Here is a 27,351-nt window from a genome sequence, read left to right on the forward strand (position 1 = left end):
TGTCGGATGGTCTAGGTTTACTTGGTCCTGCCTCAGCCCAAGAGGCTGGACTTGCTGACACCTCAAAGTCCATCCAGGCCCCACATTTTTATGATTCTATATATGCACTTGAGATTACAAATGAAAAAATTTGAATTAGAATTAGCCTTTGCCTCTATTTCAACTTGCACGATGAAAGTAGATGAGTCTTTCAGGTTCTCCTACACTATCACACAGCTGCAGTATTTAGGGTGGAAGCACTAAGGATGCATTTAAAAAACCTCATCTATTGGAATTGTAATAATTATGGAAAAATTTCTGTTGGGTTTAGATTTCATAAAAGCTTGTTTTGACAGAACCTATAATTGACCAGACAGTGCCCCTTGAATGATATTCTAAATTATACACTTAGTTTCAAATCAATTCCATTCTCTCATTCTTGACTGTACAATTATCTAACTTAAAAGGCAATCAGTAAAAGGAAAAAATTCTTTTTTTTTTTATGCTATGTAAGGAAAACCATGTGAGGTTCAGTTCTGCATGCTTTTACCTTAAAAATATCAGGAATATCACTTCTTGTCTTTCCTGGAAGACTCCTTGGGAGGAGTAGGGAGCAAAAAAAAAAAAAAAAAAGCTTTTCAAGTCCTTAATTGAAAGCATGGGTTGTTGAGTTTTTTCCATACAGCTTTCTCCTATCTGTTTGTCAGGCATTAATGTTAAATAGGCATACACCTTCCCTATCTCAAGATAAACAGTAACATCCTTTCCTCTCAATTTCATTCTTCTTGTACTTGATGTCTTAATCATACAACTAGCTCTCCAGTTATCCAGACAATCTCTGGAAAAAACACAAGATAGATAGGCTTAAAATTTTGAGATAAGAGGAAATTGTGAAAGGAGGAGAAAAAAGCAGAATGAAAACCCTTCAAACTTTGTTTTACATCCTAAAGCAGAAAAAGGCAGCACTTTTCCCACAGCCCCCATTTTCATAGGTGTCAAGAATATTGGAGCTGTTTGCATAAAGTAAACTTTCAAAACCAATTTCATCCTTCTTTTAGGTTTCCATTATTCTCCACTGTCTACCAGATCTGCTATGAAGGTAGGTTGGTCCAGGAATTCATCTCTTGTCTACAGAATCATCCACAACACACATAAGAATTTCATGTGGCTCATCCGGATGTGGATTCATCTCTTCTGGGCTTCTCTCTACTTGGTAGTAAATAAAAGCAGCAAAATAAGTCACGTGGCACATAACTCTTCTTGTAAAGGCAATGTAGAAATTTTTTTTGGTACCGTCAGCCTGAATATTTCAGTATCTCCAAGGAAGTAGGATGGATACAGGATTTAATAACCTTAATATGGGTTTGACTTTGGTTGGTCTTTTCAGAATCAGCCCTAGGAGAATTCTTTTCTTTCCTGTTGCTTATAAGTAAGGCTAAGATTTTTGTCATGAATATTTTTAGTAAAAGTCAGACAGGTCATGGGCAAAACAGAGAAATTCATGGAAGCCATGACCTGTCCGTGACTTTTACTAAAAATATCCCTGACAAAATGGGGATCTGCAGATCCCCATGCTGTGGGGCAGCGGTGCAGACGCTAGGAGCTGCCTGCAGCAGTTGGTGGCTGTAGAGTACCCCTGGTGCCTGCATCTCCTGGTGTACCCCAGGTGCCAGGAGCTTGGGTTTCCCACTGAAGCCCAGAGCTGCCCACCACCCACAGCGTTTGGGAGCTTGAGGGTTCCCCTTTCCCTGCAGGAGCAGGGAGCTCAGGGGTTCCCCCCCCAGCCCTGGCCTGAAGCAGGGGGGGCTCCCCTCACACACAACCCAGCACCTGAAAGCTGCAGGGGTTACCCCACCAGCTGGGGTGGCAGGGAGCTCAGGGCTCCTCTGCCAGAGCACACCAAGAGCTCTGGTTCCCCCACTGCAATGCCTGCGGAGGCTGGGAGCTCGGGGGTTTTCCTGCCACTGCCAGCAGGGAGCTTGTTCCCCAACCCGCAGTGGCAGGGAGTTCCGGGGTTCCCATGCCGCCCGTGGTGGCTAGGAGCTGTAGGGTACTGGCTGCCTGCGGTGGCTTGGCGCTCCGAGGGCCTCCAGAGGTGGCGGAGGTATCCTGCAAACTCCATTTGAAGTCATTTTAATATTATGTAGCATTTTCAGGTTTAGCCAACGTTTATCAAGTATGAGTTCATATAAGTATAAAGCAATTTAACTCTGCTAAATTTATAAATATTTGCTGTAATTTCATTTTTCAAAGGCACTGTTAAAATAGTGGACAATTCTAATACATAAATTACTTTTTGATTGTGTTTAGTGTTTGAATTTAGAACGTGTGTGTCATTCTCAGAGAAGGGCAAGACTGAGATACACTTTGATGTACAAGGATTTGTTTCATTATTTTAAGATGGCAGTACCTAACACTTTTAAACAAAAACTTCCACTCGCAACAGCACAAACAAGAGTTAGCCCTTAATCCTCAATTCCAATCACAAAAACAAACATTGTAAAACGTACTGTATATTTATATTCTGTACTAAAATAGGAAACACATACTCAAGGTCACAGTCAGTTCTCATCCAAAATAATTATTTTTTCAGAGTAAGCTTTATTTTTCAAAAAGGTGACATTTGTACACATAGGCCCAATACTATATACACCACACAAACGTACCACTCAGTGTATGCACACGAACCCTAACCTTGCAGAGCGATATATACATACAGACTCTTGCACCCACAACATCCCATCCATCTCATTTTGCAGAGTCAGGGCCTTATCCTGCTCAGCCACAGTTCACCAACTTGACATAAATATGAACTGGAGAAGAACGAACATATACCTCTCCAGCTGCACTGAGATACATTAGTGTAGAAAAAATTTCAGGACAAAAAATATTTGAAAATAGGCACTGTTCCTCCTAAATAAGGACAGTTGACACATGATTTTAGATTAGATATTTGTTCCTAGTTTACTAGCGCACATCAAAAAGATAAACTACATTGTACCAACAGTCAAGTAAGACATTGGAGCAAAATTCTCCTTAGATACCTGCAATGGATCCAGACTCCGAAGTCCCAGGAGTCAGCTCATTTAGGAGAGCAGAACACTGAAGTAACAGAACTGCCTGGTTGTTTGGAGCATTTTGCTCATTGCATACAATTTGTCTGACCAAGAACTATCCTCTCTCCCTGTAATTCTTTGAGACCACTGCCACTATTGTGTTCCTCAAATCTAGGTCACCTGAACTTTCAGTTACCATTTTAGATTAAAACTAGGGAAAAAATTGTGAAACACCTTTGAGAAATGAGAGGTTTTTTCCCTATAAGCAAACACGTAGTGTTTTACAAAATAAATATTCTATATATTATATAAATCAAGAAAATACAGCTACAGCAAGTCAAGTAACTTATTTGCTAGTCCAGGAAGAAAGCTGGAAATAATACACACACGATGCAATAATAAGTACATCACAGAATAAGTGCAACTAGGAAACGAGAGTAGCTTCCTGCAGGTTATTTTAGAAAAATAACACTGACAATTTCGTTAGGTAGACAACACTTAAGTCTGCCTAAATGACTGTTTAAACTAGGACTTTCAGCTGTATATTCTGAAATGGCTTATGCTTCCTATTCTAATTCTGCTCTTAAAAACCTGAGATGTTTTTACTTATTCAGCTTGAGATTTGGAAGTTAACAGTATGTTGAATATTTAAATTTAAGACAGTATAGAAAACTGAGGTAGGCAGTTTTATTCAATTACTTCTTCTGAGATGGAAAGGGATATTTCCATTGTATTGACAGCCTTCACTCTCACCGACCTCATTACATCTATCAGCCATCACATTGCTACTACAGTGGGGCTACCTGTCATTAGCTTACTAATATAAAAGTATCAAGTGTTTCATTTAACCTGTTCAAATACATTTTTTCTACAAAAATCAGGAAGTCACTTCCAATTCTACCATTCACAGCTGGATTCTTCACTGCTTGCATGTGCTCACAGAAATCATGACTGAAATCTCAGATTATTAAGGCAATTATATTTTTACTTCACCGGATACATTAAAACAGCTACTCAGCGAGTACTGTTAAGTCTGCCTTGAAGTTCTGACAGGTAGGTGAGTTCTCCCTCTACAATGCACGATGGCCACTTTCACTTACTATATAGTACACAATTCAGATGTAAGAAAGCACTGACTTTTCAAGTCACCTTACATGTTTCACTAAAATTCTCAGAGAAAAGACTAAGCAATTGGGATAGATAACTGTTCAGTTGAAGACAAGGTTATTCATTCAAAGATAGCAAGTTTCACATTTGTACAGACAGGAGATCAGGATATCAAATGCAATAAATTAACACTGGTAAAAATGCTTAACAGCTATAAAGTTAATCAGAAAGTTGAGACAGTGCAAATATTTTACATTATTAAGAAAAAATAACCAAGAAAAATGTTCAAGTATAAAAAGCATCATTGTTGAGTGATGCTACTTAAATTCTATTATTGCACGACAGACAAAAGATACAATATCAACCTCTGGGGCCTAAGAAATCTTCTCAAAGTATTATGCGTTTTCAAGGAACCATTTCACACCATCATTGCATTGTGTATATATTAAAATGTATCAGTCTGTTCATTATTTGTAGTGTCTTAATCCAGATTTGTATGTGTTTAAAACATTTTATCCCTAATTGTTATAGTTTTTTAAAAACACACATATTTAAAGCTAATTTAGGCCTCATATAATTTAAAGCAGCGTGTATAACTTGGAACTAGCCCAATGCAAAGGATTCTCAGTTGTGATTCCTTAAGGCAGTTTTAACTTGTGTAGCAAATTGGGGGTTCAGTGACATTGGCCACATTACAAAAACCCTATTTTTACAAGGATAATGTTAAAAAAAAATGCAGCAGCCATATAAAGAGATTTTTCTTTAACATGCATATAACCATAATGGAAACTCTCCCTATTAAAGAACAAGTTCATCTGTGACCAAAGGGTTTTTATTCCATATCTCCACTGTTTTTTCCTTGCAAAGAGGGAGCAAGTCCCTGACAAATCCATTGCCTTATAGCAACTTAAAGGGAGGTTAAAAGATATTTATCCTCCTCGTCTTGGTATATGCTGGAAACACTGGGCACTCCTGCCCCCTCACATCTGTAATGGAAACAGTTTTCTGAGAATCAGAACTATCACCATGAACAAACTGAATAGGGCAAGCAAGACTTATTTGTAAGTCCAAAGGGGTCAAATATGGGCAAGTGTGCATCTTTAAGTGTCCCCAGGAGCAGACATACTGTAGAGACAGAAGTTCTACACATTTCCCTAAATCTAGTAGATTTTGTCCACCGCTAACCTGTGCTTCTTTATAGCACAGTATGCCCTGGTTTTAAAAAACAGCTGTTTTCATAGCAATATTTTAAATCTTCACATATCCAGTATCATTTTAGAGATCAGCCGCATGTCCATCAGAAGAGCCAGTCTATAGTTTTCTTAGTGTGTTAGTCTTGTTTTGGCCTAAAAATAGTCAACATTGTCTTTGTTTACTATAGTTGCCATCACTATTATTTTTCCCTCAAAGGAAAGTCAAATTAGAGTACAGGTGTTGTGTGTTCACATTATCTATGCAGAATAGAACTCTTCATTACTTCACTGCTGAACACCCATAAAGTGTCTAAAAACAACCACCACCACCCACCTCACCCTGATCCTGCAATCTGAACACTGGTATTGAAGGTAAAGGACAAAAACTACTGTAGTAAAGTGAAATATTTTGACCATCCCATCAAAAGTGCATCAGTGTTCCCCCTTCTTAAAGTTACCCTGGCAAGTTTCAAATATTTAGTGCATCAATTTTCATATAACTGACACACATTAAACGAGAATGGGCTTCAAAAAGCTGAAGTGGGATTCCTAAAATATTTCAATAAATGTAAAGAAACCAATTTCATGAAAAATATACCATCAATTCATCATAAGTTTCAAAGTACGGAACAGTATTTTGGAAGCAATGCCAGAATATCAATTGGGTGTGTTTGTGCGTGTGTCTGTCTGTCTCTCTCTCTCTCTCTCTGCATGTGGCTGAAACGGCAAGAGTTAGTAAAAGCCCATTTCAGCCTAGGTTCCTAGCAGCAATGGCAACTGATTTTTTACATGGCTTTTGACTACGGAAACGTTGAGGTATATCTCCAGTTTGAGGATGCTAAAAAAAACAAAAACAAAAAACCAAACACCCTGCTACCACTTACACAGAGGATTTAGCAAAACAAAATCCAAAAAGCATTCTTACGGTTTCACATGTATATCACTAATGATTGCGTTGCCAGTTGCCTAATGCAGCTAGCACATTTGATCTTCAAAAGTTGTTACTATTAAAATTAAAGGTCTGAATTCACAAAATACTGGCACTTATTGAGAAAATATAGTAAACTTTGTCTCCTCTTAAAAGCTAGCTGCTGTTGTCAGCACCTTCTTGGCTGTAAGCCGTAGTGAGATAGACCAAAAGGCAGTCGTTGAGTGTGAGACTGCTGCCTGCAAAGATGTTGCACTATGGCAGCGCTCTTGACCCGACGAATGCAGCATGGTGGTGAAGTCTTGGAGTAAGTACCTTTTTTACCCACACTTAACTCCATACACACAGAAGAAATCCTGCCAGCAAGGGGATCAAGTTAGCCATCAACAGCCAGAGAGTTACAACCAGGCTGGAGGAACAGGAGCACAAATCTAAAGTCAAATAAAAAGATAATACAGTTTACAAAATGCACACACCTGAGACACAGAATAGCGAACAATTTAACAAGCATGAATTTCAGTTAAAAAAAGACATGAAAACATACAAACTTCATTTGAAATACTGTTTAGGTTAATGCATATTAGCTTTCCATGGCTAGGAACTCTGCAGTAACAACATGATTAGCCCCTAGGACAGGGCATGCTTTGTATTTCTTCTACAGCTGATTAAGGATTAGCAGTTAGGAAAATGGTCAGAAAATAGCTGAACATAGCAAGAAAAGGAGCAGGAGGGGTAAAAGTGGGAGTGGGTAGAATCAACATTTTAACAGTGCCTCAGGCTTTCACAAGAGTTTGTTTTCTGAATAATTCTGATTTAGATTGCCATAAAAGCAGAACATTGAAAACCAAACCACAGAACTGAGGTAAAGAAAAGAACAGGAAGAAAAATAGGGAGAACTGAAAGCGGGAGCTTGCAAAAATACCTGTCCCTCTAAGTTCTCACTGCATGTTTTCTTACTGATTTATAAGACGGTGGGTGATACTAACATAACCAGCAGTTTCAGAGATCTGTTCTGAATAATCTCTATACACAAAGAATACAGGATACACTATGTTAAACCTAAAGCAGATACTAGAACTCAAGTTAATTTACCTTATACTAATTTATATAATTCTTTTCATCCTAGAAAATTTTTACAAACTATACACTAGTTCCTTCACTAACCACTGAAATGTCGTCACTTCCAGGATGGAACAAAAACAGCTGTTTTAACAATTTGCAACAGAATTATATAGAAATTTAAGGACAGGAGTTGAAGAGAAATAGCATATTCAACTGAGACTAGACGGCAGGTTCACAGAGACAATGTAGTTACCCAAGCTGGAATATGGGCAGCATATCTAAGGACTAAAGAACATTTTAGGAGTTATGGGAAAGTAATATACCATTAGTGTGAATAAGGTAAATTATGTGATTTTCTGTTAATAACTTTCATTTTAGAAAGCAGCCAGGCAAAACAAATTATTATAAAATGAAAGCTCCAAGTCAGTAAAGGAAGACCACCAGTTATTAACATATGATGCTCATGCAGCCACCTCTCTAAACAGTGGTTATACATGTTCTGTGTTATCTTATCCCCATAAGGTCAAGTTTACAGGAGAAATTACAAAAGTGTTAAACAAACATCCCACTGGGGACTACAAGCAGGAGTCCAGGCCCGTAGAGGTTCCAAGAGAGAGTCATAACCTTCCAAACACACAAGTGCCTCGTGGTCTACTGGAAGTTCCATAGGCTACCCAGACATCTCTGGGAGGACTGCCAGAGATTATACCATATGAAGTGGCTGTTCCTCAGCCATATTTCTTCCAACCAACCATCCCCCAGACCAGCAGAAACATGACCACACAGTATTAATATACCACCACTCTGGCTCTGCTCCCTTCCTTCTCAAAGTTTTCAGGACTTTGGAATAGAGAGGAAGGGAGGGTTTGCCCCTCCATTTTGATTTACTTGGCAGTCAATACAGTTTTTCCACAAAGACGTCTACATTTCGATTTTCAATCTAATCAAAGTACAAACCATTCAAGTTATTTAAGAATAGTTATAATGCTGAAATCCTGTAGCACTTAATATTTTCCAACAACTGACAAAATCCTCTGAAGTTTTAAGATGTTTTACCTATCTTTATTTCACATAAGCAAATCATAAGGCAACCTACCAATTGATAGTGTCCTTGTTATGTTAGAAGCCGGAGGATCTCGTTCAGGGGGACAGGAATCACAAAAGTCCCAACAAGCTGGACAAATTAGATTTCCAGCATGTACCCATCCATTCATCTGAATGCTAACAGTTAACACTTGACCTGAGCGGCTGCACAAGTATGCTGTGTCCTTGACCCAAACATTCAGCCCTTTGGGAGAACAAGAAACCTTAAAATAAAGAAACCGGAGTTAGGTCTGTTATGTTTAAACATAAGTCACTGTATTATCCAAACTTGTTTATAGATTCTTCTAATAAGTAAATAATTTTGTTCACAAACTGGCTTGGAGACAGCACAGATGAACTGGAAACCCACATTGTTCTAAAATTAGCAATTAACGATTTTAATCTGCTATTTGTTTCAAGGATTTGGTCATATTCTTCTATGCAATTATACTGACTGAACCACTGAATTAAGAATTACTATCATCATCTACATACTACCAATGATTTTATACAAGTGCATTTTCAGTTGCGCCAAGAATATTTTTGAACCCATTCTTTAAGTAGTACAGCTGAGATGATAATGATTATGAAAAATAACTTGCATAGATCCAGTGCCTTCCACCTAAACTCAGTGGGACTCACAAAACAAATTAAGCTAGACATCCTGTGAGGATGCCATCCCAATATAAATTACAAAACAAACAAAAAAAAAAGTATTCCTATTTTACAGCTAGGGAAACAGGCACAAAGACGACCTTGGACAAGTCATTCATAGGAAGTCTGTGGTAGAGATAACTATAACATCTATGTCTGTCCTCTAGCCATGTTCTTAACATCAATCTTTTTTTATTTTTTATTTATTTTTATTAAACTTCCAGTGGATGGTTTAAGTTACATGCTCCTGTTAGGAAGCTATTTTTAAAGCACGCATACAATTATTGGGTTATTTAACAAAAACAGCTCATCATATTAAGTAATCTTAACCTATTTTTTAAACAAATTCTGAGTTTTTATAAAAGGTGTGATTTTTTTTTAACGGTTTCTAAATTTATTTAAAATGTCATCCTTACCTGATAACATCCACTGCCCCAGTCAGGGTAAAAGAGTTTTTTTCTGCACTGTGCCATGACAAATGCTGATTTCTGAATGAGACACACAGAGTTTGGTCCATATTTCTCTGCACCATAGTTTTTGAAAGGATCTGAAGGAAAGAGGAACACATTTTTGAAGAGTTAACTCAGCTTTGTTAAATGATCAGCAAGCCCCTACTGTAAATTAGTAAAGAAAATGAACTTCAAGTAGTAAACGATCCACAGGGCAATTTCAACAAACACCAAAAAGAAAACCTAACTCTTCAGACTGCTCATAGGATGTTAGACTAAAATGCCAGGACACCATTTCCACAATTTGTGAACATTATACTACCTGAAACAGCTTAATATCCACTGGAATAAATCAACTTCTGTTAACATTAAACTAAGTAAGTCTTCCACCTGACTGCACATGTATGCCTGCCAGCTAAACTGTACACTAGTAGTACTAATTTACCATCCCAGTAAGGCCACTGAGTCACTGGCAGTGTAAAAAGAAAGCAGTACTTGTGGCACCTTAGAGACTAACCAATTTATTTGAGCATAACCTTTCGTGAGCTACAGCTCACCTCATCGGACGCATTCAGTGGAAAATACAGTGGGGAGATTTATATACATAGAGAACATGAAACAATGGGTGTTACCATACACACTGTAACCAGAGTGATCGCTTAAGGTGAGCTATTACCAGCAGGAGAGCGCGGGGGGGGGGGGGGGGGGACCTTTTGTAGTGGTAATCAAGGTGGGCCATTTCCAGCAGTTGACAAGAACATCTGAGGAACAGTGGAGGGTGGGGGATAAACATGGGGAAATAGTTTTACTTTGTGTAATGACCCATCCACTCCCAGTCTCTATTCAAGCCTAAGTTAATTGTATCCAGTTTGCAAATTAATTCCCATTCAGCAGTCTCTCGTTGGAGTCTGTTTTTGAAGTTTTTTTGTTGAAGTATTGCCACTTTTAGGTCTGTAATCGAGTGACCAGAGAGATTGAAGTGTTCTCCAACTGGTTTTTGAATAATTCTTGACATCTGATTTGTGTCCATTTATTCTTTTACGTAGAGACTGTCCAGTCTGACCAATGTACATGGCAGAGGGGCATTGCTGGCACATGATGGTATATATCACATTGGTAGATGTGCAGGTGAACAAGCCTCTGATATTGTGGCTGATGTGATTAGGCCCTGTGATGGTGTCCCCTGAATAGATATGTGGGCACAGTTGGCAACGGGCTTTGTTGCAAGGATAGGTTCCTGGGTTAGTGGTTGCTGGTGAGTATTTGCTTCAGGTTGGGGGGCTGTCTGTAAGCAAGGACTGGCCTGTCTCCCAAGATCTGTGAGAGTGATGGGTCGTCCTTCAGGATAGGTTGTAGATCCTTGATGATGCGTTGGAGACGTTTTAGTTAAGGGCTGAAGGTGACGGCTAGTGGCGTTCTGTTATTTTCTTTGTTGCACCTGTCCTGTAGTAGGTGACTTCTGGTAATGTTCTGGCTCTGTCAATCTGTTTCTTCAATTCAGCAGTGTAAAAATTCAGACTATCAAATGAGGCAGGAGTGCAGGAGGAGAATCAGATGGCAACCGTTCAATATAATTTACCCCGCCCCATCTGTACATGAAGAAAAACGAAGACTAAAAGGAAAGTGTCGGGAGTGGAGGAAGGAAGGGAAAAAATGGTCTGTTGAACAAACAAGACAACAGAAAGTGGACTGAAAACAGCAAAGAAGCTTGTTTTCTAAAGAATGTTCTTAACTGGAAATCTGTGGGCATCCAGATAAGACCATCCTTGTGAATTCTGCTACAAGAACACTTCGAAAATATACTTCACTGGAAACTGACCTGGCTGGTTTTCCATTATTCTACAATCTGAGCTGCGTTGAAATTCACCACTTAAATGCCAACTAAATTCTTGACTAAAGGGGCAATAGTCAGCGATTTCTACTGAGCCGCCATAATAAGGCAAATCTTCTGATGGTACTCCATTAAGACTGTCAAAGTACTGGGGGGGAAAAAAAAGGAGGCAGTGAAATAGTTTGTTCAACAAGGACAAGTGTATATTTAGCTTTTATCGAATCTATCATAACTACAAATTTCCAACATCAGTGGTGCTGCACATAGGCACTGGTAACAGGAGTCTATTTTAAGTAACTCTGCACATATATACACATATATGCACACACGAGATAAATGACTTTTCCTACCAAATCATAGCCACCTCCGGAGTGAAACCACACTATTTTAGCAATGCACAGCAATATCAGGCAGCAGTTTAGGTAAGGAATTGAGGAAATACCATATATAGAAAATCTTCCAGGGAAATTTATGTAGGAGCATGCAATGACTTATGATGGAATTTGGTCAGAGTGCCAGATTAACATCATTGTTCTTTCGAAAGAGACCAACATGAGATTTCTAATGACCATAAATGGTCATGATGTCATTTGTACTTCTCTGAAATAGGGCACTTTCAGCAACACACATCCCCTTCACATATTAGTTCAGTACCAACTCAGAGGAAAGAATGCTACACCCTAAGTCATCACTACCTCTTGCACCACCTAAGTCATCGGTTCTCAACCTGTGGGTTGTGCCCCAAAGTGGGTTGCTACCCCATTTTAATGGGGTTGCCAGGGCGGGCGTTAGACTTGCTGGGGCCTGGGGCCAAAGCCCGAGCCCACCACCATGGATGGCGGGGCTCAGGCTTCGGCTTCAGCGGTGGACAGCAGAGGTCAGGTTACAAGGCCCCTGCCTGAGGCTGAAGCCTTTAGGCTTCAGCTTTAGTCCCCCCACCCAGGGCAAAGGACCTCAGGCATCAGCTTTGGCCCCTCTACCCAGAGCAGCAGGGCTCAGGCTTCAGTCCCCCCTCATGGGGTCGTGTAGTAACTTTTGCTGTCAGAAGGGGGTCACGGTGCAATGAAATTTGAGAACCCCTGACCTAAGTAACAAAAATAATTTGAGCTGTTCCGTGGAGTAAGATGCATCATACCTGATACTCCTGAGGTAACTGCTTCGGGAATTTCTGTAAATTGCACACTGCTACTGCCTTTTGGTCCTGTCTACAAGTTAACTGCAGTGGATTACTCCTCAGTGTGTCACAGTATGGGCTCACCGATTGCCTCCTTCGGAAAGAGGAAAGAAAATCTTAGTTGAATGAGATCATATTTACATCAATTGCTTTTGCTAGGCAATTCTATAAGGCCTGGTGTCTCTTTTCCACCCCTCATATGGTCCATCATGTGTTGGGCACTGGTCTCTTGGTTGGCTGCCAAGCTCATTATTGCCATTTGATTGGTCTTGAATGTCATGGGAAACGCATCCATATGTTTACCAACACAATATTCTCTAAATAAAAGTCTTTCATCTAGGATGCACTTACTCATCTAGAAGGTCTAATTTTTTGCTATTGTTTTCAAATTTTTAAGCATGTTAAATTTGCTATTGTCTTTAAAAATTTGAGAAGGCCTGCTAATACAAAGTGTAGCGAGATATGCCCCCATGGGTCAGAGCAATGAGCTCCAAGGAGTATCTAAAATACTATTAGAACTAAACACAAAGTAGGCCTGATTTTGAAGAGGACTTTAACCCACTTTTCATTGTTGCAGATGCATCAGATATTTAGACTTCTAAGAGTACTATAATTTGTACTTCCAATTCAATGGAGACAAAGTAATAGCATGGCCACTTTTCAAGATTAGATGTAAAAAAATTAAAAGACAGTAAAAGCAAGGATATTCGTGCTGGAAGCCAAACTATTAATCTTGCATAACCTAATAAAAGTGAGTTCATGGTCTACACAACAGAAAAGAAAGATGTAGATGAACACTGAAAAAGCACCCTGCAATAACTGCAAATTCAGCAGGTTCCAAAGCATCATATTGAGATACATGCTAAAGGGAAGCAGGGAACATCTACAGAGGATACTTATTGTCAAGGCCATCTGTCCTCTGTTGCAAGTCAAATGATTTTGTAGCACTCTGGTGAGACAGACTGGAAATTTTGTTGCAGCTAAAATTGAACTCTCTTCTGATTTAAAAGCTACCACGTGTTGCGATGAGTGGGACAGTTCATCGGACTTTTGGCTCACACCACTAAACAGCCACATATTTCAAAAAGTTTATAATATGAGTGAAGACAAACATACAGATGAACATGAACACTGCGTTTAAAAAATAGTATGTTCTTACTTCTCTTTCTTTTGGTCAATCCAAAATTTACAGCTTTTCATCACAAAGTCACAGCCTTTATCACGTCCCCAGTCTAATTTCTCTGCCATGCTGTAATTGGCTTTATACCAGCTGTAAAGATATTGTGAAATGGAAATACAATTGAGAAACTGGTTTTCTGACCAATCAGCAGAAGACAGTTCAAAAAACTTTAACCTACATTAAAATTTTCAGTGAATGAACAAGGAAATTATGTCCCCTTGTGTATACTTCTATAAATGATATGAATATTTCCTTCTGACTTTACAGATAGTGAATTAAAGCAAAAACTTGTCTTATTTATTAATGTAGTCATTATTTATTCAGCAAGAGATGCACATCTGGCATTGTACAATGGATAAAACATGCCAAAAAAATTTAATTGCCCAAAGGGCTTACATATATGAAGGGGAAATTCTGCTCTCATATCCACAGGTTAAATCTTGATGGATTCCGCCCTCCTTCCAGGCATGGAAATTCTATACCTGTAAGAAGAGCTGAATGACAGTGAAGATCTCCTATATGGCTTTTCAAGGAGAATTTTACGCTAAAGGCATAATTTGATTATACAAACCAGATACACATGGGGGTGTAGTCTTTATGGACAGAGTAATGATAGATAGCATTCAAGAGACATCTGAAGAAAAATGAAGATAACAATATAGTGCTATTCCAAATATCTTGATTAACTTTTTACATAAAGCAAGTTGTATTCATTCAACTGCAACATCTCTAAGTGCATGAACTCCACAGTACTTTCACTGTTTATAACTTGAAAACACACAGGTCTGAAATTGAAGACTAACAACATTTGGTCTTTTCACTCTTACCCTGTATCCTCCATTAATGCTAAGGTAATCCGGGAGAAGACCCTGTTCTGTGTGTGGGATCCAGTCATTGCCTCATTCTGAAAATTACCAGTAACTGTTAGGAAGCTTCTGAAAAGTGATTCATAGTATTTTCAGAGCACATTTTCCCTGACAAGTAGTTAAAAAAGTTATTTCTCCATAAAGATAAAATTTCACTGCAAGTTAAGAGACACTAAAGTATTTTCCAAAAACGTTTAATTTTTTCTTACCAACTTCCCTAGGAAATCTTGGAATCGAAATGTGTTCCCTTATTGCTTACCTCCACAACACACAACACTGATTTGATATTGTGGCTTTACCCATGACTACGAGGTCACTAACATTTGTACTATAAAAGGAACAATCCAATAGGCTAAATGACCACTGTCTTAGTGAGGGAAAAGTCAATTGCCTTGTTCAGAGGAATTTCTGCACAGTGGAGATGGCAAAAGCCAGACTGGAGGGGATCATGGAAATACAGATGAGCACTGAAACAGGTTACTTGGGGAAGATGTGGATCCCCCTGCTAGGTTTTTAGAAACAAGTTAGACCAGTGGTCCCCAAACTTTTCAGGGTCATGCCTGGCCCGTGGCTCCTGTGGGAGTGAGGACATGTGGACAGGGGTAAGGGGGCTGAGACTGGGGCCACAGCTGGGGGGCAGGTCTGGAGCTGGAGCCAGGGCCGGGCCGCAGTGGGGGCTGATGCTGGGGCTGAGTGCGGGGCCACAGCTGAAGCAGAGCTAGGGACAAAACAGGACTGAGCAGCACTCCCTCCCCACCTCCTGTGGGGGCTGGCCCAGGCCCCGCTGTGCCCCCCAGAATGTTCCTCTGCACCCCCTTAAGGGGGCCATGCCCCATAGTTTGGAGACCACTGGGTTAGATAAACACCTGTCAAGGATGTCTAGATATATTTAATCCTACCCTAACGTAGGGGGAAGGGCTAGATGACCTCACAAGGTGCCTTCCAGCCCTACATTTCTATGATTTTATGAAGTCAAGGTAGTGATTAAACTGCACGCTCCAGGATTTGAGACAAAAAGGTAGAAGGAGAGGGGATGACAAAAAGATAAGTTGGCTCAAAGAAAGTTCCACTCCCCTCTCCCCCAGATACAATCACTTAGTAAACAAAGATCAACTTCAAGAGTGCCCTTATAAATGTAGTTTTCTTATGAAGAGACTAGTTGGTACAGAAGTATATAAAACAAATTAAACTAGGATCACTGCATAGCTGTATTACACTAATAAATTCTACAGGGCAAATTGTGGAAGATAGGTAAACAACTATAGAAAAGTGAACCTCCAATTGTTTATCATTTGATATTGTCTTTCTAGGAACTGGTGAACCTTGAGAATTAAGGGTTTGGAGAATGGTATGAGAGTTGTTTGGGAATGAATAGAGGTTTAATGTGCACAGTTTACTTATTTGCAATGTATTTCAGTTAAGTTTAACACTGGTGGGTTTCCAATAGATCTACGGATACACTTGAAAAATTGAAAATCTACATTTTTATCCCCTTTAGTGATAAGATAGGTATATTTAGAATTATTTACCAGCACTAACCTCCAACAATCGCTTTTCCCAGTGATTGAGCTTTGTACCCATGCCACCTTGGTTTTCAAGCTCCATTCCCTCTAGAATTGGACAGTCAAAATGTTTCCGAGCTTCTTCCTACAAAACAGAACTGTTGTTACAACCCCATTCTAAAAATACTGAGAAACAAACTCAGATATGCACTTCTTGATTAAAGAATTTGTTTGCTTGTTTTTTTAAAAGAACCATTTTAATGTCCTCCTTTTACCACAGTCTGCTATTTTCCTTTGAATGCAGAAGGACTTCTCCTTATTGAAGCTCTAACAAGCTAGTGAGTCTCCCAGTACCGAATCCAGCAATCTGGCTGTTAGCCACTAATAAGTAACATACATACTACTTACTTATTCCAAGTTTATATCAGGATCATCTGAAAACAATGTTTCACAGAAAATAAGCTTTCATCAAATAGCCCCCCTTCACAATTAGGTATGCTCAAGAAATTCTGAACAAAATATTTTCACATTAGAAAATGAGGTTCTCTCAAAATCAAAATTTTCCATGAGAAGAGAGAGATTCTGGTGGAATTTTCCACGAGAAAAATCAAAACATACCGCTATTAGCCAACAGGCATCACAATCTTGTCTAAGATTTGTGGCCTGCCCTCCCAGCTCCCACCACACAATATGACAGTAACCAGGATGAGCAGAAGCCCCTTACTATAGTTAGTAGTACAGCTTTAAATATAGCTTTAAGAGTTGGGCTACAAATAGTAAATTCAATTTCCTGAAAGTAAAGGTTAGACTAGAATTTCTGCAAATAGCCTATAATACCAAAATTAATGTTTGGGTGAAAGTACTGTAGTTCTGTTTCACTTATTGATTGGTTTCTGTCCTCAAATTCCTTAAAATTAAAAGTTAAAATTTGAGAGGAAAGACAGAGAGTGGGGTGGAGGGAGCATTGAGTAGAAAGGGTCTCAAATGTTTTTGAATACTTTCTAAAACAAGAGGAAAGGTATGATTAAATTTTTCAACTCTGACACTTCATTAAAGGCGGAATTAGGAAAACATGGAAACAAGTAGTATTTAAATGGGAAAGGAAAAGGTATACGGGTCATACGAAAAAAAGATGAATATTGAACAGAGAAAGGATTAAGGGCCTTATCACTTAAGTCAATAGCAATTGAGAGTGATCAAAGCCTCAGGATCAGACTTTATGGAAACAAGATGTGAGTAGGATAGGATGGTCCATTTAATCACTACAAATCTGCTTTAATTTTCTGCTCTATCCTTCATGGTATCTCTACCCAAGCCCTAAATGTTCTCTTCGCATTTCAATTATTTCTCCTCTTACACCCCAAGGCCAATTAACTGTTTTCCATTTTATTTAAATATCCCTCAATTAACTAGGAGTATGATTTTCTTTAAAGTTTGACCCAAACCAGGTTATGTGGTCAAGAATTCTTTTCTTTTTAGTTTCCAGTAAATTAACATTTATGTTATCAACAAGATAGTAATGACTGAAGTTCAAGTATCTGATGGTAATCAGGGCAGATACAGTGTGAAAGAAGTTTAAGATAATCAGTACTTACAACTACTCGAGGTGTTACCAGAAGAAATACGTCATGGCGCAGCATCTTATTACCTCGTATATCCCATAACCTATCTGCTTTATCAACAACCTTGTTGCTCCATTGATACAAACCTAGACTGTAAGGAGAGTGTTTTAATTACAGATGTTTTACCAGAATCTAAGCAATAAACCTAGGCTGCACTCCAAAATTGAACATTACCTTCCATAAAGGAACAGTGCTCAGTATCCTTTTAATATGTACTCTAATTCCTTATTGAAAATGAAGTAGTTTAACTCGGCAACTTTCCTCCTTAGTAATATTTTCCAAGTTGTAAGTCTAATTCACATTTTGTAATAAGCAAAACTGAAGAAGTTTACTAAAGAGGTATTTTCAGAATTATTATGCACTAATAAAAATATATTGTACATATCAGGAAAGAATATAAAAAGCTAAGAACTTTCACTTGCAGAAATTGCATGAAGGAATGAGTTTTTACTACTAAAAGGGAAAACACTTGCAATACTGTTTATTTATACTGAAAATATCTAAATTAACTGAAAGACAGGAAAGTGTTTTGTGATTTTTTTAAATTAGTAAATGAGATTTATAGGCATGCAGAAATCATCCTACATAGTGCCATTACATATTGCACACATACAAAATGGGAAATGACTGCCTAGGAAGGAATACTGAGGAAAGGGATCTGGGGGTCATAGTGGATCACAAGCTAAATATGAGTCAGTGTTACACTGTTGCAAAAAAAGCAAACATAATTCTGGGATGCATTAGCAGGAGTATTGTAAGCAAGACACGAGAAGTAATTCTTCCGCTCTACTCCGTGCTGATTAGGCCTCAACTGTAGTACTGTGTACAGTTCTGGGCACCACGTTTCAGGAAAGATGTGGACAAATTGGAGAAAGTCCAGAGAAGATCAAGAAAAATGATTAAAGGTCTAGAAAATCTTTGAGGGAAGATTGAAAAAATTGGGTTTGTTTAGTCTGGAGAAGAGAAGACTGAGAGGGGACATGGTGACAGTTTTCAAGTACATAAAAGGTTGTTACAAGGAGGAGGGACGAAAAAAATGTTGTTCTTAACCTCTGAGGATAGGACAAGAAGCAATGGGCTTAAAATGCAGCAAGTGCAGTTTAGGAAAAACTTCCGAACTGTCAGAGTGGTTAAGCACTGGAATAAATTGCCTGGGGAAGTTGTGGAATCGCCATCATTGGGGATTTTTAGGAGCAGGTTGGACAAACACTTGTCAGGGATGGTCTAGAAACACTTAGTCCTGCCACGAGTGCAGGGGACTGAACTAGATGACCTCTTGAGGTCCCTTCCAGTTCTGTGATTCTATATTTAAAAACCTTGGAAGATGGACATCTTATACTGAGTAAATTAAATTACAATGACATTTGACATATGATACATCATTGTGATTGAGTTTACTCGATATAAGATATATATGAAGAATAAACCCTGATTCAGAAAGGTAATTAAGCATATGCCTAAATTTAATCATGAATATAGTACCACTGATTTCAGTAAGATTACTTACGTGCTTAAAGTTAAGTGTATGTTTAAGTACACCACTGAACTGATCCACAGTGACGGATCATGCAGACCTCAGAGGCAAGACTTGAGAGGACTGCAGGATAACCTACAGTATTATACAATAGTTGTCCATTACTGAACACACAGAATAATAATACTGCAGAGTTATGAACAACTGCTGTATTCTACCGTAGTATTTCAATGACAGGAAGGCCCTTAGTTAACTAACTATTGGTGGTACCAGTTAAGGAACAGACAGGAAAACTGACCAAATTACTGCAGATTAAGGTTTAGGTCAAATTTGAGATCTTATTGAAAAATGAAGACAAAGTCCCATTTCAATATGACAGGACCTCCAACTCTTTGCAGTCTAGGAAGATTTCATATATTCAGAATCCCCAAGTTTGAATAGATTGCCCTAGAATCGCTAGCAGGTGAAGTGGTCAGTTTAAGAAAAATTGATAGGATTCTGTCAATGTTTAATCAGCACAGTTTAATTGTAGGCATTACTGCTACTTAGCATTACGTATAGTGTAGAGGAATGGGGGAAATAAAGCTGAAGTTATGCTGCCAGATTCAATAGACCCTATATGACTAATGTGGAGTTGCTCTTTCATAGTTTATGAATACTGTATATTGACCTGGTTAGTGGGCTGTTTATAGTATGAATATTTTGGTTTAATGGGAGGCTGTGGGGAAGCCGAAGAGAAAGAATGGCTCAAGATACGCGAAGCCAAAGCTGAGAGCCACGGCTGTGGCAGAGGTGGGTGGCAAGCCTTCCCCATGCCCCGTGAGGGCTGGCCCAGGCCCCACCCCCCAAACGTTCCTCTGCGCCCCCCTCTGGAGGGCATGCCCCACAGTTTAAGGACCACTGTTCTAAATTCTTTGTTCCTACTGCTAAAGCAAACAATACTTTGATTTAAGGAGGATGCCCGATCACTGTGTACACTAGTCAGACTCCCAAAGGGAAGAATGGCACAACAGATACCCCTGCAGGTTTGGCTGAATTCGGATAAGAATGGTTAATACACAGTGTACTGTAGCCCAACGCCCAATCTAAGAGTGGGAGAACTGTAAAACTCTACTCTGAAATAGGTGAAGGTATGAGGCCTGACACCTGAGGGAGTGCACCCAGACAGACCACCAATGGAGGCAAAGGTGCAGGTAGCCCTGTAATTAACATCCTAAATCTGACCTTTTTTCCCCCATGTTTGGTGGGGTGGTTTGTATTTGTGCATGTATATAAAATTACATTTAAACACAGAAAAGCATAATGCCACAAATGAAACAACTCTACAAAAAATGAAACTAATGTTTGAGTGTGAAGAGAAAGAACATTTCTGCAAAGGAAACAACTCTGACTTTCAAGAAGCTGACAGCCAGAATATATTCTTGCAAAAATGAAAGGACACTGTCAAGTTAAACCAAGAGGATTCAAGGATTTAAAAATATACCTGTCATTAAAAGGTGGGAGCCCATCTGCATATCTTGCTGTCAAAGGATTTCCATCATCATCATGATAAAATGCAAACAGCCCAGCAGAGAAACCCTTCAAAAAGGTAAATAAAAAGCATATTTAGACAATACTAATTCATCTAGAATACTAAAAGCCATTAAGAGACCAATATACAACCCCCAAAATATATGTTGAGAATATTATACCTGAAGGCAATTAGCACAGATGTTGAAAGATGCAAACTAAGTGCATTCCTTTTTATATAAACTAGCTGGGAGAACGTAAGGAAATGACACGTTAAAATATCAAGTCTTACCAGTGCATGAATAATTTCATGTTTCACTGTAGAGAGCATGCCAATAAATTCCTGAGCTTGAGTAGAAATCATATTTGGACACAAATTAGCATATCCTGCTACTGGCCTGGAAGACAAACATTGCTTTGTTTTATAAATTGGATTTTGATTAAATAATGGGCAACTTAAAAAAAAAATCACATTAAATATGAAGGTAACAAATTAAACCTAAAAAACACTTATCTGATTTAATGCAAATAACTTTTCACCCTCTTTTGGAGATAAGTCCTTCCATGTAATGTTTTTCCTGAATAGACAGATTACCAGCAATAGTACGTGTGCGCGCGCACACACACTAAAACACAGCATGCAAAAAGTGTGTAATTATTGGAGGTCAATAAGTTAACCCAATGGTTTTCAACCTTTATTTCATCTGTGGATGCTTACAAGATTTCGAATGAAGGTGTGGACACCTTTGGAAATCAGACAGTCTGTGGGCCCACAGGTGTCCGTGGATCACAGGCTGAAAACCGAGTTAACTCATCGAATAAAAGCATTCCAATCTAGCAGCAGACACTGCACAACTGAAGCTCAGGGTCAGTCAGTCCATTTCCATTACAAACCTTCTGTTTTATAGCCATAATAAGAGAGAGAAAACACAGACAACCAGCTATCTCTTAAAACCTCAAATGGAGGGTAAGGAGTATTATTTCAGCTCCCTTACTTGACCCCCCAAAATAAATTCCCCCCTCCCACACACTATTTAAAAATAAAATTAAAAATTAGGTCAAGCTACTACTTTACTGCAGAACTATGTCCCACAAGGCCAGTATTTGTTCTTAAAAACTCACTTGTTGCAGCAGAAACATAGACCTCTCTTCTACCCACACCCAGGAGCTCTAGGGCATTGGTTTTCAAACTTTATGTATTGGTGACCTCTTTCACACATCAAGCCTCAGAGTGTGACCCCCTTTATAAAATAAAAAAAGGGGGGGGTAATTTAATTTAATGGGGGCTCTGGGCTGTCCACCCCATGGAGCTGACAGCTCATGACCCCCTGTAACCACCTTATGACCCCCAGTTTGAAAACCCCTGATCTATTTTAAAATAAAGAGATTTTCGCTCTGCTTAAGCTTGTAAAACTTCAGGCAGCAGCAGAGGAGTGGGAGCTAGTTGTCTGCATGGAGATTTAAGACAAAGTGCATCACTCAGGTCAACTTCCATGAGGCTCCACATAGGTGATAATGGATACAATTGCAAGATCAAGGTGCATGTATTCTGCAGATAACGGGCCCAATCCTACTCCCATTTAAATTAGTAGAAGTTCTGCCATTTACTTCAATGGAAGCTTTATACAGTATGCATATTAAGGAAGGAGGTTTAGCTTTTACTCAGTTATGTCCCAGCTTCTCTGGGTTTAGTGTAGTTTGGTGTGTGTGTGTGCGCATTAATAAAGTTTAGTTTATTTTAATAAATACTGAAAATATTCCTGTTAGCATAATTTGTACTTGAAAAATAATATTTAAAGCAAAATATTGTTTTGCAAAATCTCAAAGTACACTGTGTCAAGGAGAGACATGAGAATGAATGTTTTAGTTCTTAACATGTAACCTGTCTGAACTACCATGTTCCACTGTAGTTGAGTCCTAGAGTTTAAGGCCAGAAGAGATCACTGGGTCATCTAGTCCAGTGGTTCTCAACCAAGGGTACAAGTACCCCTGGGGGTACACAGAGGTCTTCCAGGGGGTACATCGACTCATCTATATATTTGCTTAGTTTTACAACAGGCTACATAAAAAGCACCAGCGGAGTCAGTACAAACTAAAATTTCATACAGACAATGACTTATTTATACTGCTCTATATACTATACACTGAAATGTAAATACAATATTTATATTCCAATTGATTTATTTTACAATTATGTGGTAAAAATTAGAAAGTTCAGTAATAGTGTGCTGTGACACTTATGTTTTTATGTCTGATTTTGTAAGCAAGTAGACTTCAAGTGAGGTGTAAATCAGACTCCTGAAAGGGGTACAGTAGTCTGGAAAGGTTGAGAGCCACCGACCTAGTCTGAACTTCTGTATAATACAGGCCACCAACATCATCCAGCACTCACACGCCAAACCCAACAACCAAAATTAGACCTAAGTATTACAAGTCACAGGAGACTGGACTGTTGTGCCATAGGCAGATAATAAGAGGGACTGAGGTGAACCAATGCCTGAGGTCCCTGCAATGGCAGGGAACTGATTAAATGATATACACCCAGATAATCCCACAAGTGACCCACACCCCTGCTGCAAAGGAAATTGCTAACCCCCAAGGTCACTGACAATCTGACCTGAGGGAAAATTCCTTCCCAAACCTACATATGGTGATCAGTTAGACCATAAGCACATGAGCAAGAATCAGCCAGTTGAACAGCTGAGAGAGAGAATGCTCAGAGCTACATTGGGGCACCAGCCCACCACATCCAGTGTCCCACCTCCAGCTGTGACCATCTCTGATGCTTCAGTGCAAAAACCCAGAATACACTGGGGAAGTCCCTTCTAGGCCCGTGCAGGTGACCAGCTAAAGCCATGAAGCATGAGATTTTAGGAACATAAGACGTAAACCAACAACCCATTACACTCAGCAAAACAGACAAATCTAGTGATTTCAGCCGTGAATGCAAAGACCTGAAAAAATTACTACTCAATAAAAATTAGCCTGGAATGAATTTTTACCTGTCCATTTCTGCTTCCAGTTGGCAGTAGGCTGCATACGCAATAATATTTTCCTGACCACATCTTTCAGTAGTAAGAGCACTAACATAAAGTACAAAATCAGCATCTCGAACTCCTTCTTGGTCTGGTAAACCAGCAGGTCCACAATGCCATTCATTTTCACTACATTCCCTACATTGCTATGATAATACAATTAAAATGGGAAAGATATGAAATAATTAGCCTAAATAACTTAAATCCTTAGAAATGTAATATGCCAATCTTAAAGCCATTCACAAATATTTGTTCTTTTAAGCCAAGTAAAGATTAGAATCCCGGTTGTGGACTGGGTGAATACACTAGGGTCAAAGTTTTAAAAAGTGATTAGTGATTTTGATTCCTCAGTTTGAGTGGTGCCCAATACGAAGTGTACTAAAAAGGTGGTGATCAGCACTTTCAGAGTCAGACCTTTTTATGGTGTCTCCAACTTCGACATCCAAAAATTGAGGCACACTTATCACTAGAGGTTCTGACTGCATTTCATTAAGTGTGTCCCTCAATTCATTTTAATGAAATTTCAACTAATTTAAAAATAAACTAAGTAAAAGTGCTACACAAAACATTTGAAAAATGTTATCAAGGGTGTAAAGCTACAATGATCAGAGCAAGTAAGAGAAGTGCTAATCACGTGTTTTAGTATGAATCGAAAATGAGTCAACATGACTTCAATAGAAGATTTGAATGAGTAAAAACTTCACAACTGGACCCTATGATGGCAAATTAATTCTAGAAAATTGGACACACTGAATAAGTGGTATTATGAAATGGCTTTAGAACTCTGGTAATATCTGGGGCTTAATATTCAACAATGTCCTTTCTGAATCTATTTTCCTTAGTATTTGTAACATTTATATTGCATAATTTTGACACACGCTCCACACCAATGCACTGTAATGCAATTACAGCTATTTTTGTAAGGATTGCTTCACTTGACTTTTGGCTCTATAATATAATCAGAGAAACTCTGCTATTGCCTCAGATTGTATTGTGTCTTATTGCTCAAATCTGATCACCTCCCACAAGTAAAAGCTACATAGAAAAAGGTCAAACATATTAATATTAACTTTATTAGTAATCTTCACAAACCATAAAATTTAGAATGCTACGTAAATGTCACTTGGTTTGAACTACCTGTAAGTGTTCCTCAGGAACTATAACTGGGCCACATCTTGTGTGTTCTGCACAGGCTCCTCGGCAATATCTATGAGGGTCATCTTTCTTCCTTAAATACTGGTTTGTTGCACATTGCCTTCAATTAATTTAGATTAAAAAGTCAAAATTATTTTATAAGTGAAAAGGCAAGCTGTAAAATAATTCATGGCAGCTAAAGATACTGAAATAAACAGATGCTACAATATTACTGTGTAAGGTTTTAGTATGAGAAATATTACTTGCAAGAGGTTATTGTTACACTGTAGCGGAAAAAAAAGACATTGTTCCACATTTATATTAAAGTTCACTCAAACTATTTTAAATATCAACATAGTAAACAGTAAACAAACCTTCACTCACCTGCTTAGTGAAATAGTACCTGTTGGTTTGCGGACTTGAAAAGTCTTCTCCAAATAAGAAATAGCTTGGGGGAAAAGTTTGTTCTAAATTTAATGAAAAGAAAAATACAAACAATGGGCTCCTTGTTGCAATACAAGTACAAATGCATCCTAGGAGCACTAACTCTCCCATTACAGGACATTTGCTAAACATGAAGGCATAGAAGAAGAACGGATGGCATGACATGAAGACTTGTAGAAGTCTTAAGTGCAGCTAAGCCACTGTATGGCACTGCAGTCTCAGCAATAATATTGACAGTAATATATAGTTACTCTGAAGGATCCCAAAGTGCTTTATAAACTATACACAAAGTGCCACTAGAAACCAGACATTTTTGGAGTAAAGAATAGCAGATAACTGATGTACAGCACATTGTGGAATAGCTTTTGGGACAGCGGAATGCCATACATAACATTCCCGAACAGAAAGGGGAAACAAGTGAAACATACCTTTATAAGGTGTCGTTTCTCAAGGAGCAAACTATAAAAAAAAGGAAACCTTTTGATATAGATAATATATTTTTACATTTCAAAACTACAGAAAAATACCACTATACTTACTCTTCGACACTTCTGTCATATATAGTCTTAATTCTCAGTTTTTGATCAACATTTCTCTTGAGAACATGATTTTCCTTAAGATAAACTTTGTAGACAACCTGGTAAAAACAGGAGCAGAGAACTTGATTTGACAAATTATATTTACAATTTTTTTTAAACTGCAGGTATTTACAAATTCTGAATTACAAAATTTATTTTAAATCAAGGGCTTTTCATATTGAAAGGCTCTTGATTTAAAATAAAATGAAAATAATAATAATACTCACCTTCCTAATCAGAGATCACTCAGTACTCTGGACAGCATTCCAAAAGTCAATGTATTTACTTCCACATAGACACACACACCCCTTATCTCCTCTTACTTGGATTAGTTATATACTGACTAAAATAGTCTGAATTTTTAAAAGGCAGTTTCAGAAGCGGCTAAACGTATAATTTTGACTGCAGCAGAAGCCCTGACTGTCTATTTACATTTACTCTCTTGAATTTCTGATTTAAGTTCCAGGTAGCTGCCTCAAATGTCTTCAGCAAGGATCAGGCCTAGAAGTAACAGGATTATGACCAAAGCATTTAAACCTGGAATGCCATATCAAATAAGCCGCTTTCTTTGCAACTGATTGTTCTGGAATGATCTCATTATCTGCCATCTGTTTGCTTTAGTTTGAGTTTACTCCGCAGAGCTTCAGCAAAGCCATTTTTCATAGCAGCTGGTTCTAGCATTACTGAGATCTCTCACTGGAGCACCATTACATTCCAACATCCTTCCACTACCTGACTCCTAACACAGATCTCTATAAAACCCACCCAGATACCATGGTAGCCTGGTCCCCACTTCTCCCACCCTTCGACCAATCCTCCTTGCCCCATGCCACCCATGCTCCCTTTATCCAGGCTGCTCCGATATCCGCTGATCCCATCCCTTACCCCTTCCCCAACCATTACAGAGAGGGCACCCCATACCCCTTCCCACTCCTCACCCTTCTGCTACCCATTACAGAGAGGGCACCACCCCATACCCACTCCCTGCCCCGTCCCTACCCTGTACGCAGAGAGCACCCCAAGCCCCGCTGGCACTCCATACCCCTCCCAACCCATTACACACAGGGCACCCCAGCCCCACCCCTACCCCCTATGCAGAGGGCACCCCATACCCCGCCCATTACACACAGGACACTCCACGCCCCGCTGGCGCCCCCGCCCATGACACAGAGGGCACCCGCACTACCCCGCCCCGCCTGGGGCCCCACGCGTCACGCAATCACCTCAAACCCCGTGCCCCACTCAGCGCCCTCCCCAGGGCCGCCCGCCGAGCCCCGGAGACCCCCTCACCTCTCCGCCGCTGGGAACGCCATGGTGACAGCTGGAGGCGGCAGCGGCGGGGGCCGGGCTGCAGCCCAGCAGGAGCAGCGCAGCGGCGAGGGCGGAGAGCGGCGGCCGAGCGTACGGCACCCGGTCCCGGCTGGGGGGCTCGGCCGCCATCTTCCGCTGTGTCTTGACGGAGCGAGTGAGTGGCAGCACGTTCCGCCCCAA

The 27,351-nt window shown here is 39.4% G+C and overlaps 2 protein-coding genes across 2 annotated transcripts in view; one reads left to right on the plus strand and one right to left on the minus strand.

Moving 5' to 3' along the window:
- Positions 1 to 3,163, plus strand: part of LOC141995792 (glycerol-3-phosphate dehydrogenase 1-like protein) — a 23,338-nt gene extending 20,175 nt beyond the window's left edge. Inside the window, exon 8 of the mRNA XM_074967194.1 lies at positions 1,038 to 3,163. Coding sequence (XP_074823295.1) covers positions 1,038 to 1,134 — 97 coding nt within the window. The 3' untranslated portion in view covers positions 1,135 to 3,163. The remainder of the gene's footprint in view (positions 1 to 1,037) is intronic.
- LMLN (leishmanolysin like peptidase) lies at positions 2,584 to 27,318 on the minus strand. Its single transcript, XM_074967193.1, has 17 exons — positions 27,151 to 27,318; positions 25,822 to 25,919; positions 25,711 to 25,741; positions 25,223 to 25,305; positions 24,842 to 24,959; positions 23,672 to 23,850; positions 20,962 to 21,067; positions 20,644 to 20,738; positions 17,660 to 17,777; positions 16,102 to 16,209; positions 14,524 to 14,600; positions 13,676 to 13,786; positions 12,478 to 12,610; positions 11,331 to 11,490; positions 9,479 to 9,609; positions 8,422 to 8,632; positions 2,584 to 6,694 (listed from the first exon to the last, which is right to left on the minus strand). Exons 1-17 carry the CDS (start codon positions 27,298 to 27,300, stop codon positions 6,594 to 6,596), a joined length of 2,010 nt encoding a protein of 669 aa, XP_074823294.1. The 5' UTR covers positions 27,301 to 27,318; the 3' UTR covers positions 2,584 to 6,593.
- Positions 27,319 to 27,351: the final 33 nt, after the last annotated feature.

Source organism: Natator depressus, chromosome 11, assembly GCF_965152275.1.
Source record: "Natator depressus isolate rNatDep1 chromosome 11, rNatDep2.hap1, whole genome shotgun sequence".
NCBI lineage: Eukaryota > Metazoa > Chordata > Testudines > Cheloniidae > Natator > Natator depressus.

Coding starts and splice junctions, on each gene's coding strand:
- LMLN (XM_074967193.1), bottom strand. CDS start 27,300: ATGGCGGCCGAGCCCCCCAGCCGGGACCGGGTGCCGTACGCTCGGCCG. Junction 11,491..12,477: donor AGTTACCTCAGGAGTATCAG/GTATGATGCATC, acceptor TTTCCCCCCCAG/TACTTTGACAGTCTTAATGG. Junction 6,695..8,421: donor AACAAGGACACTATCAATTG/GTAGGTTGCCTT, acceptor ATTTGACTTTAG/ATTTGTGCTCCTGTTCCTCC.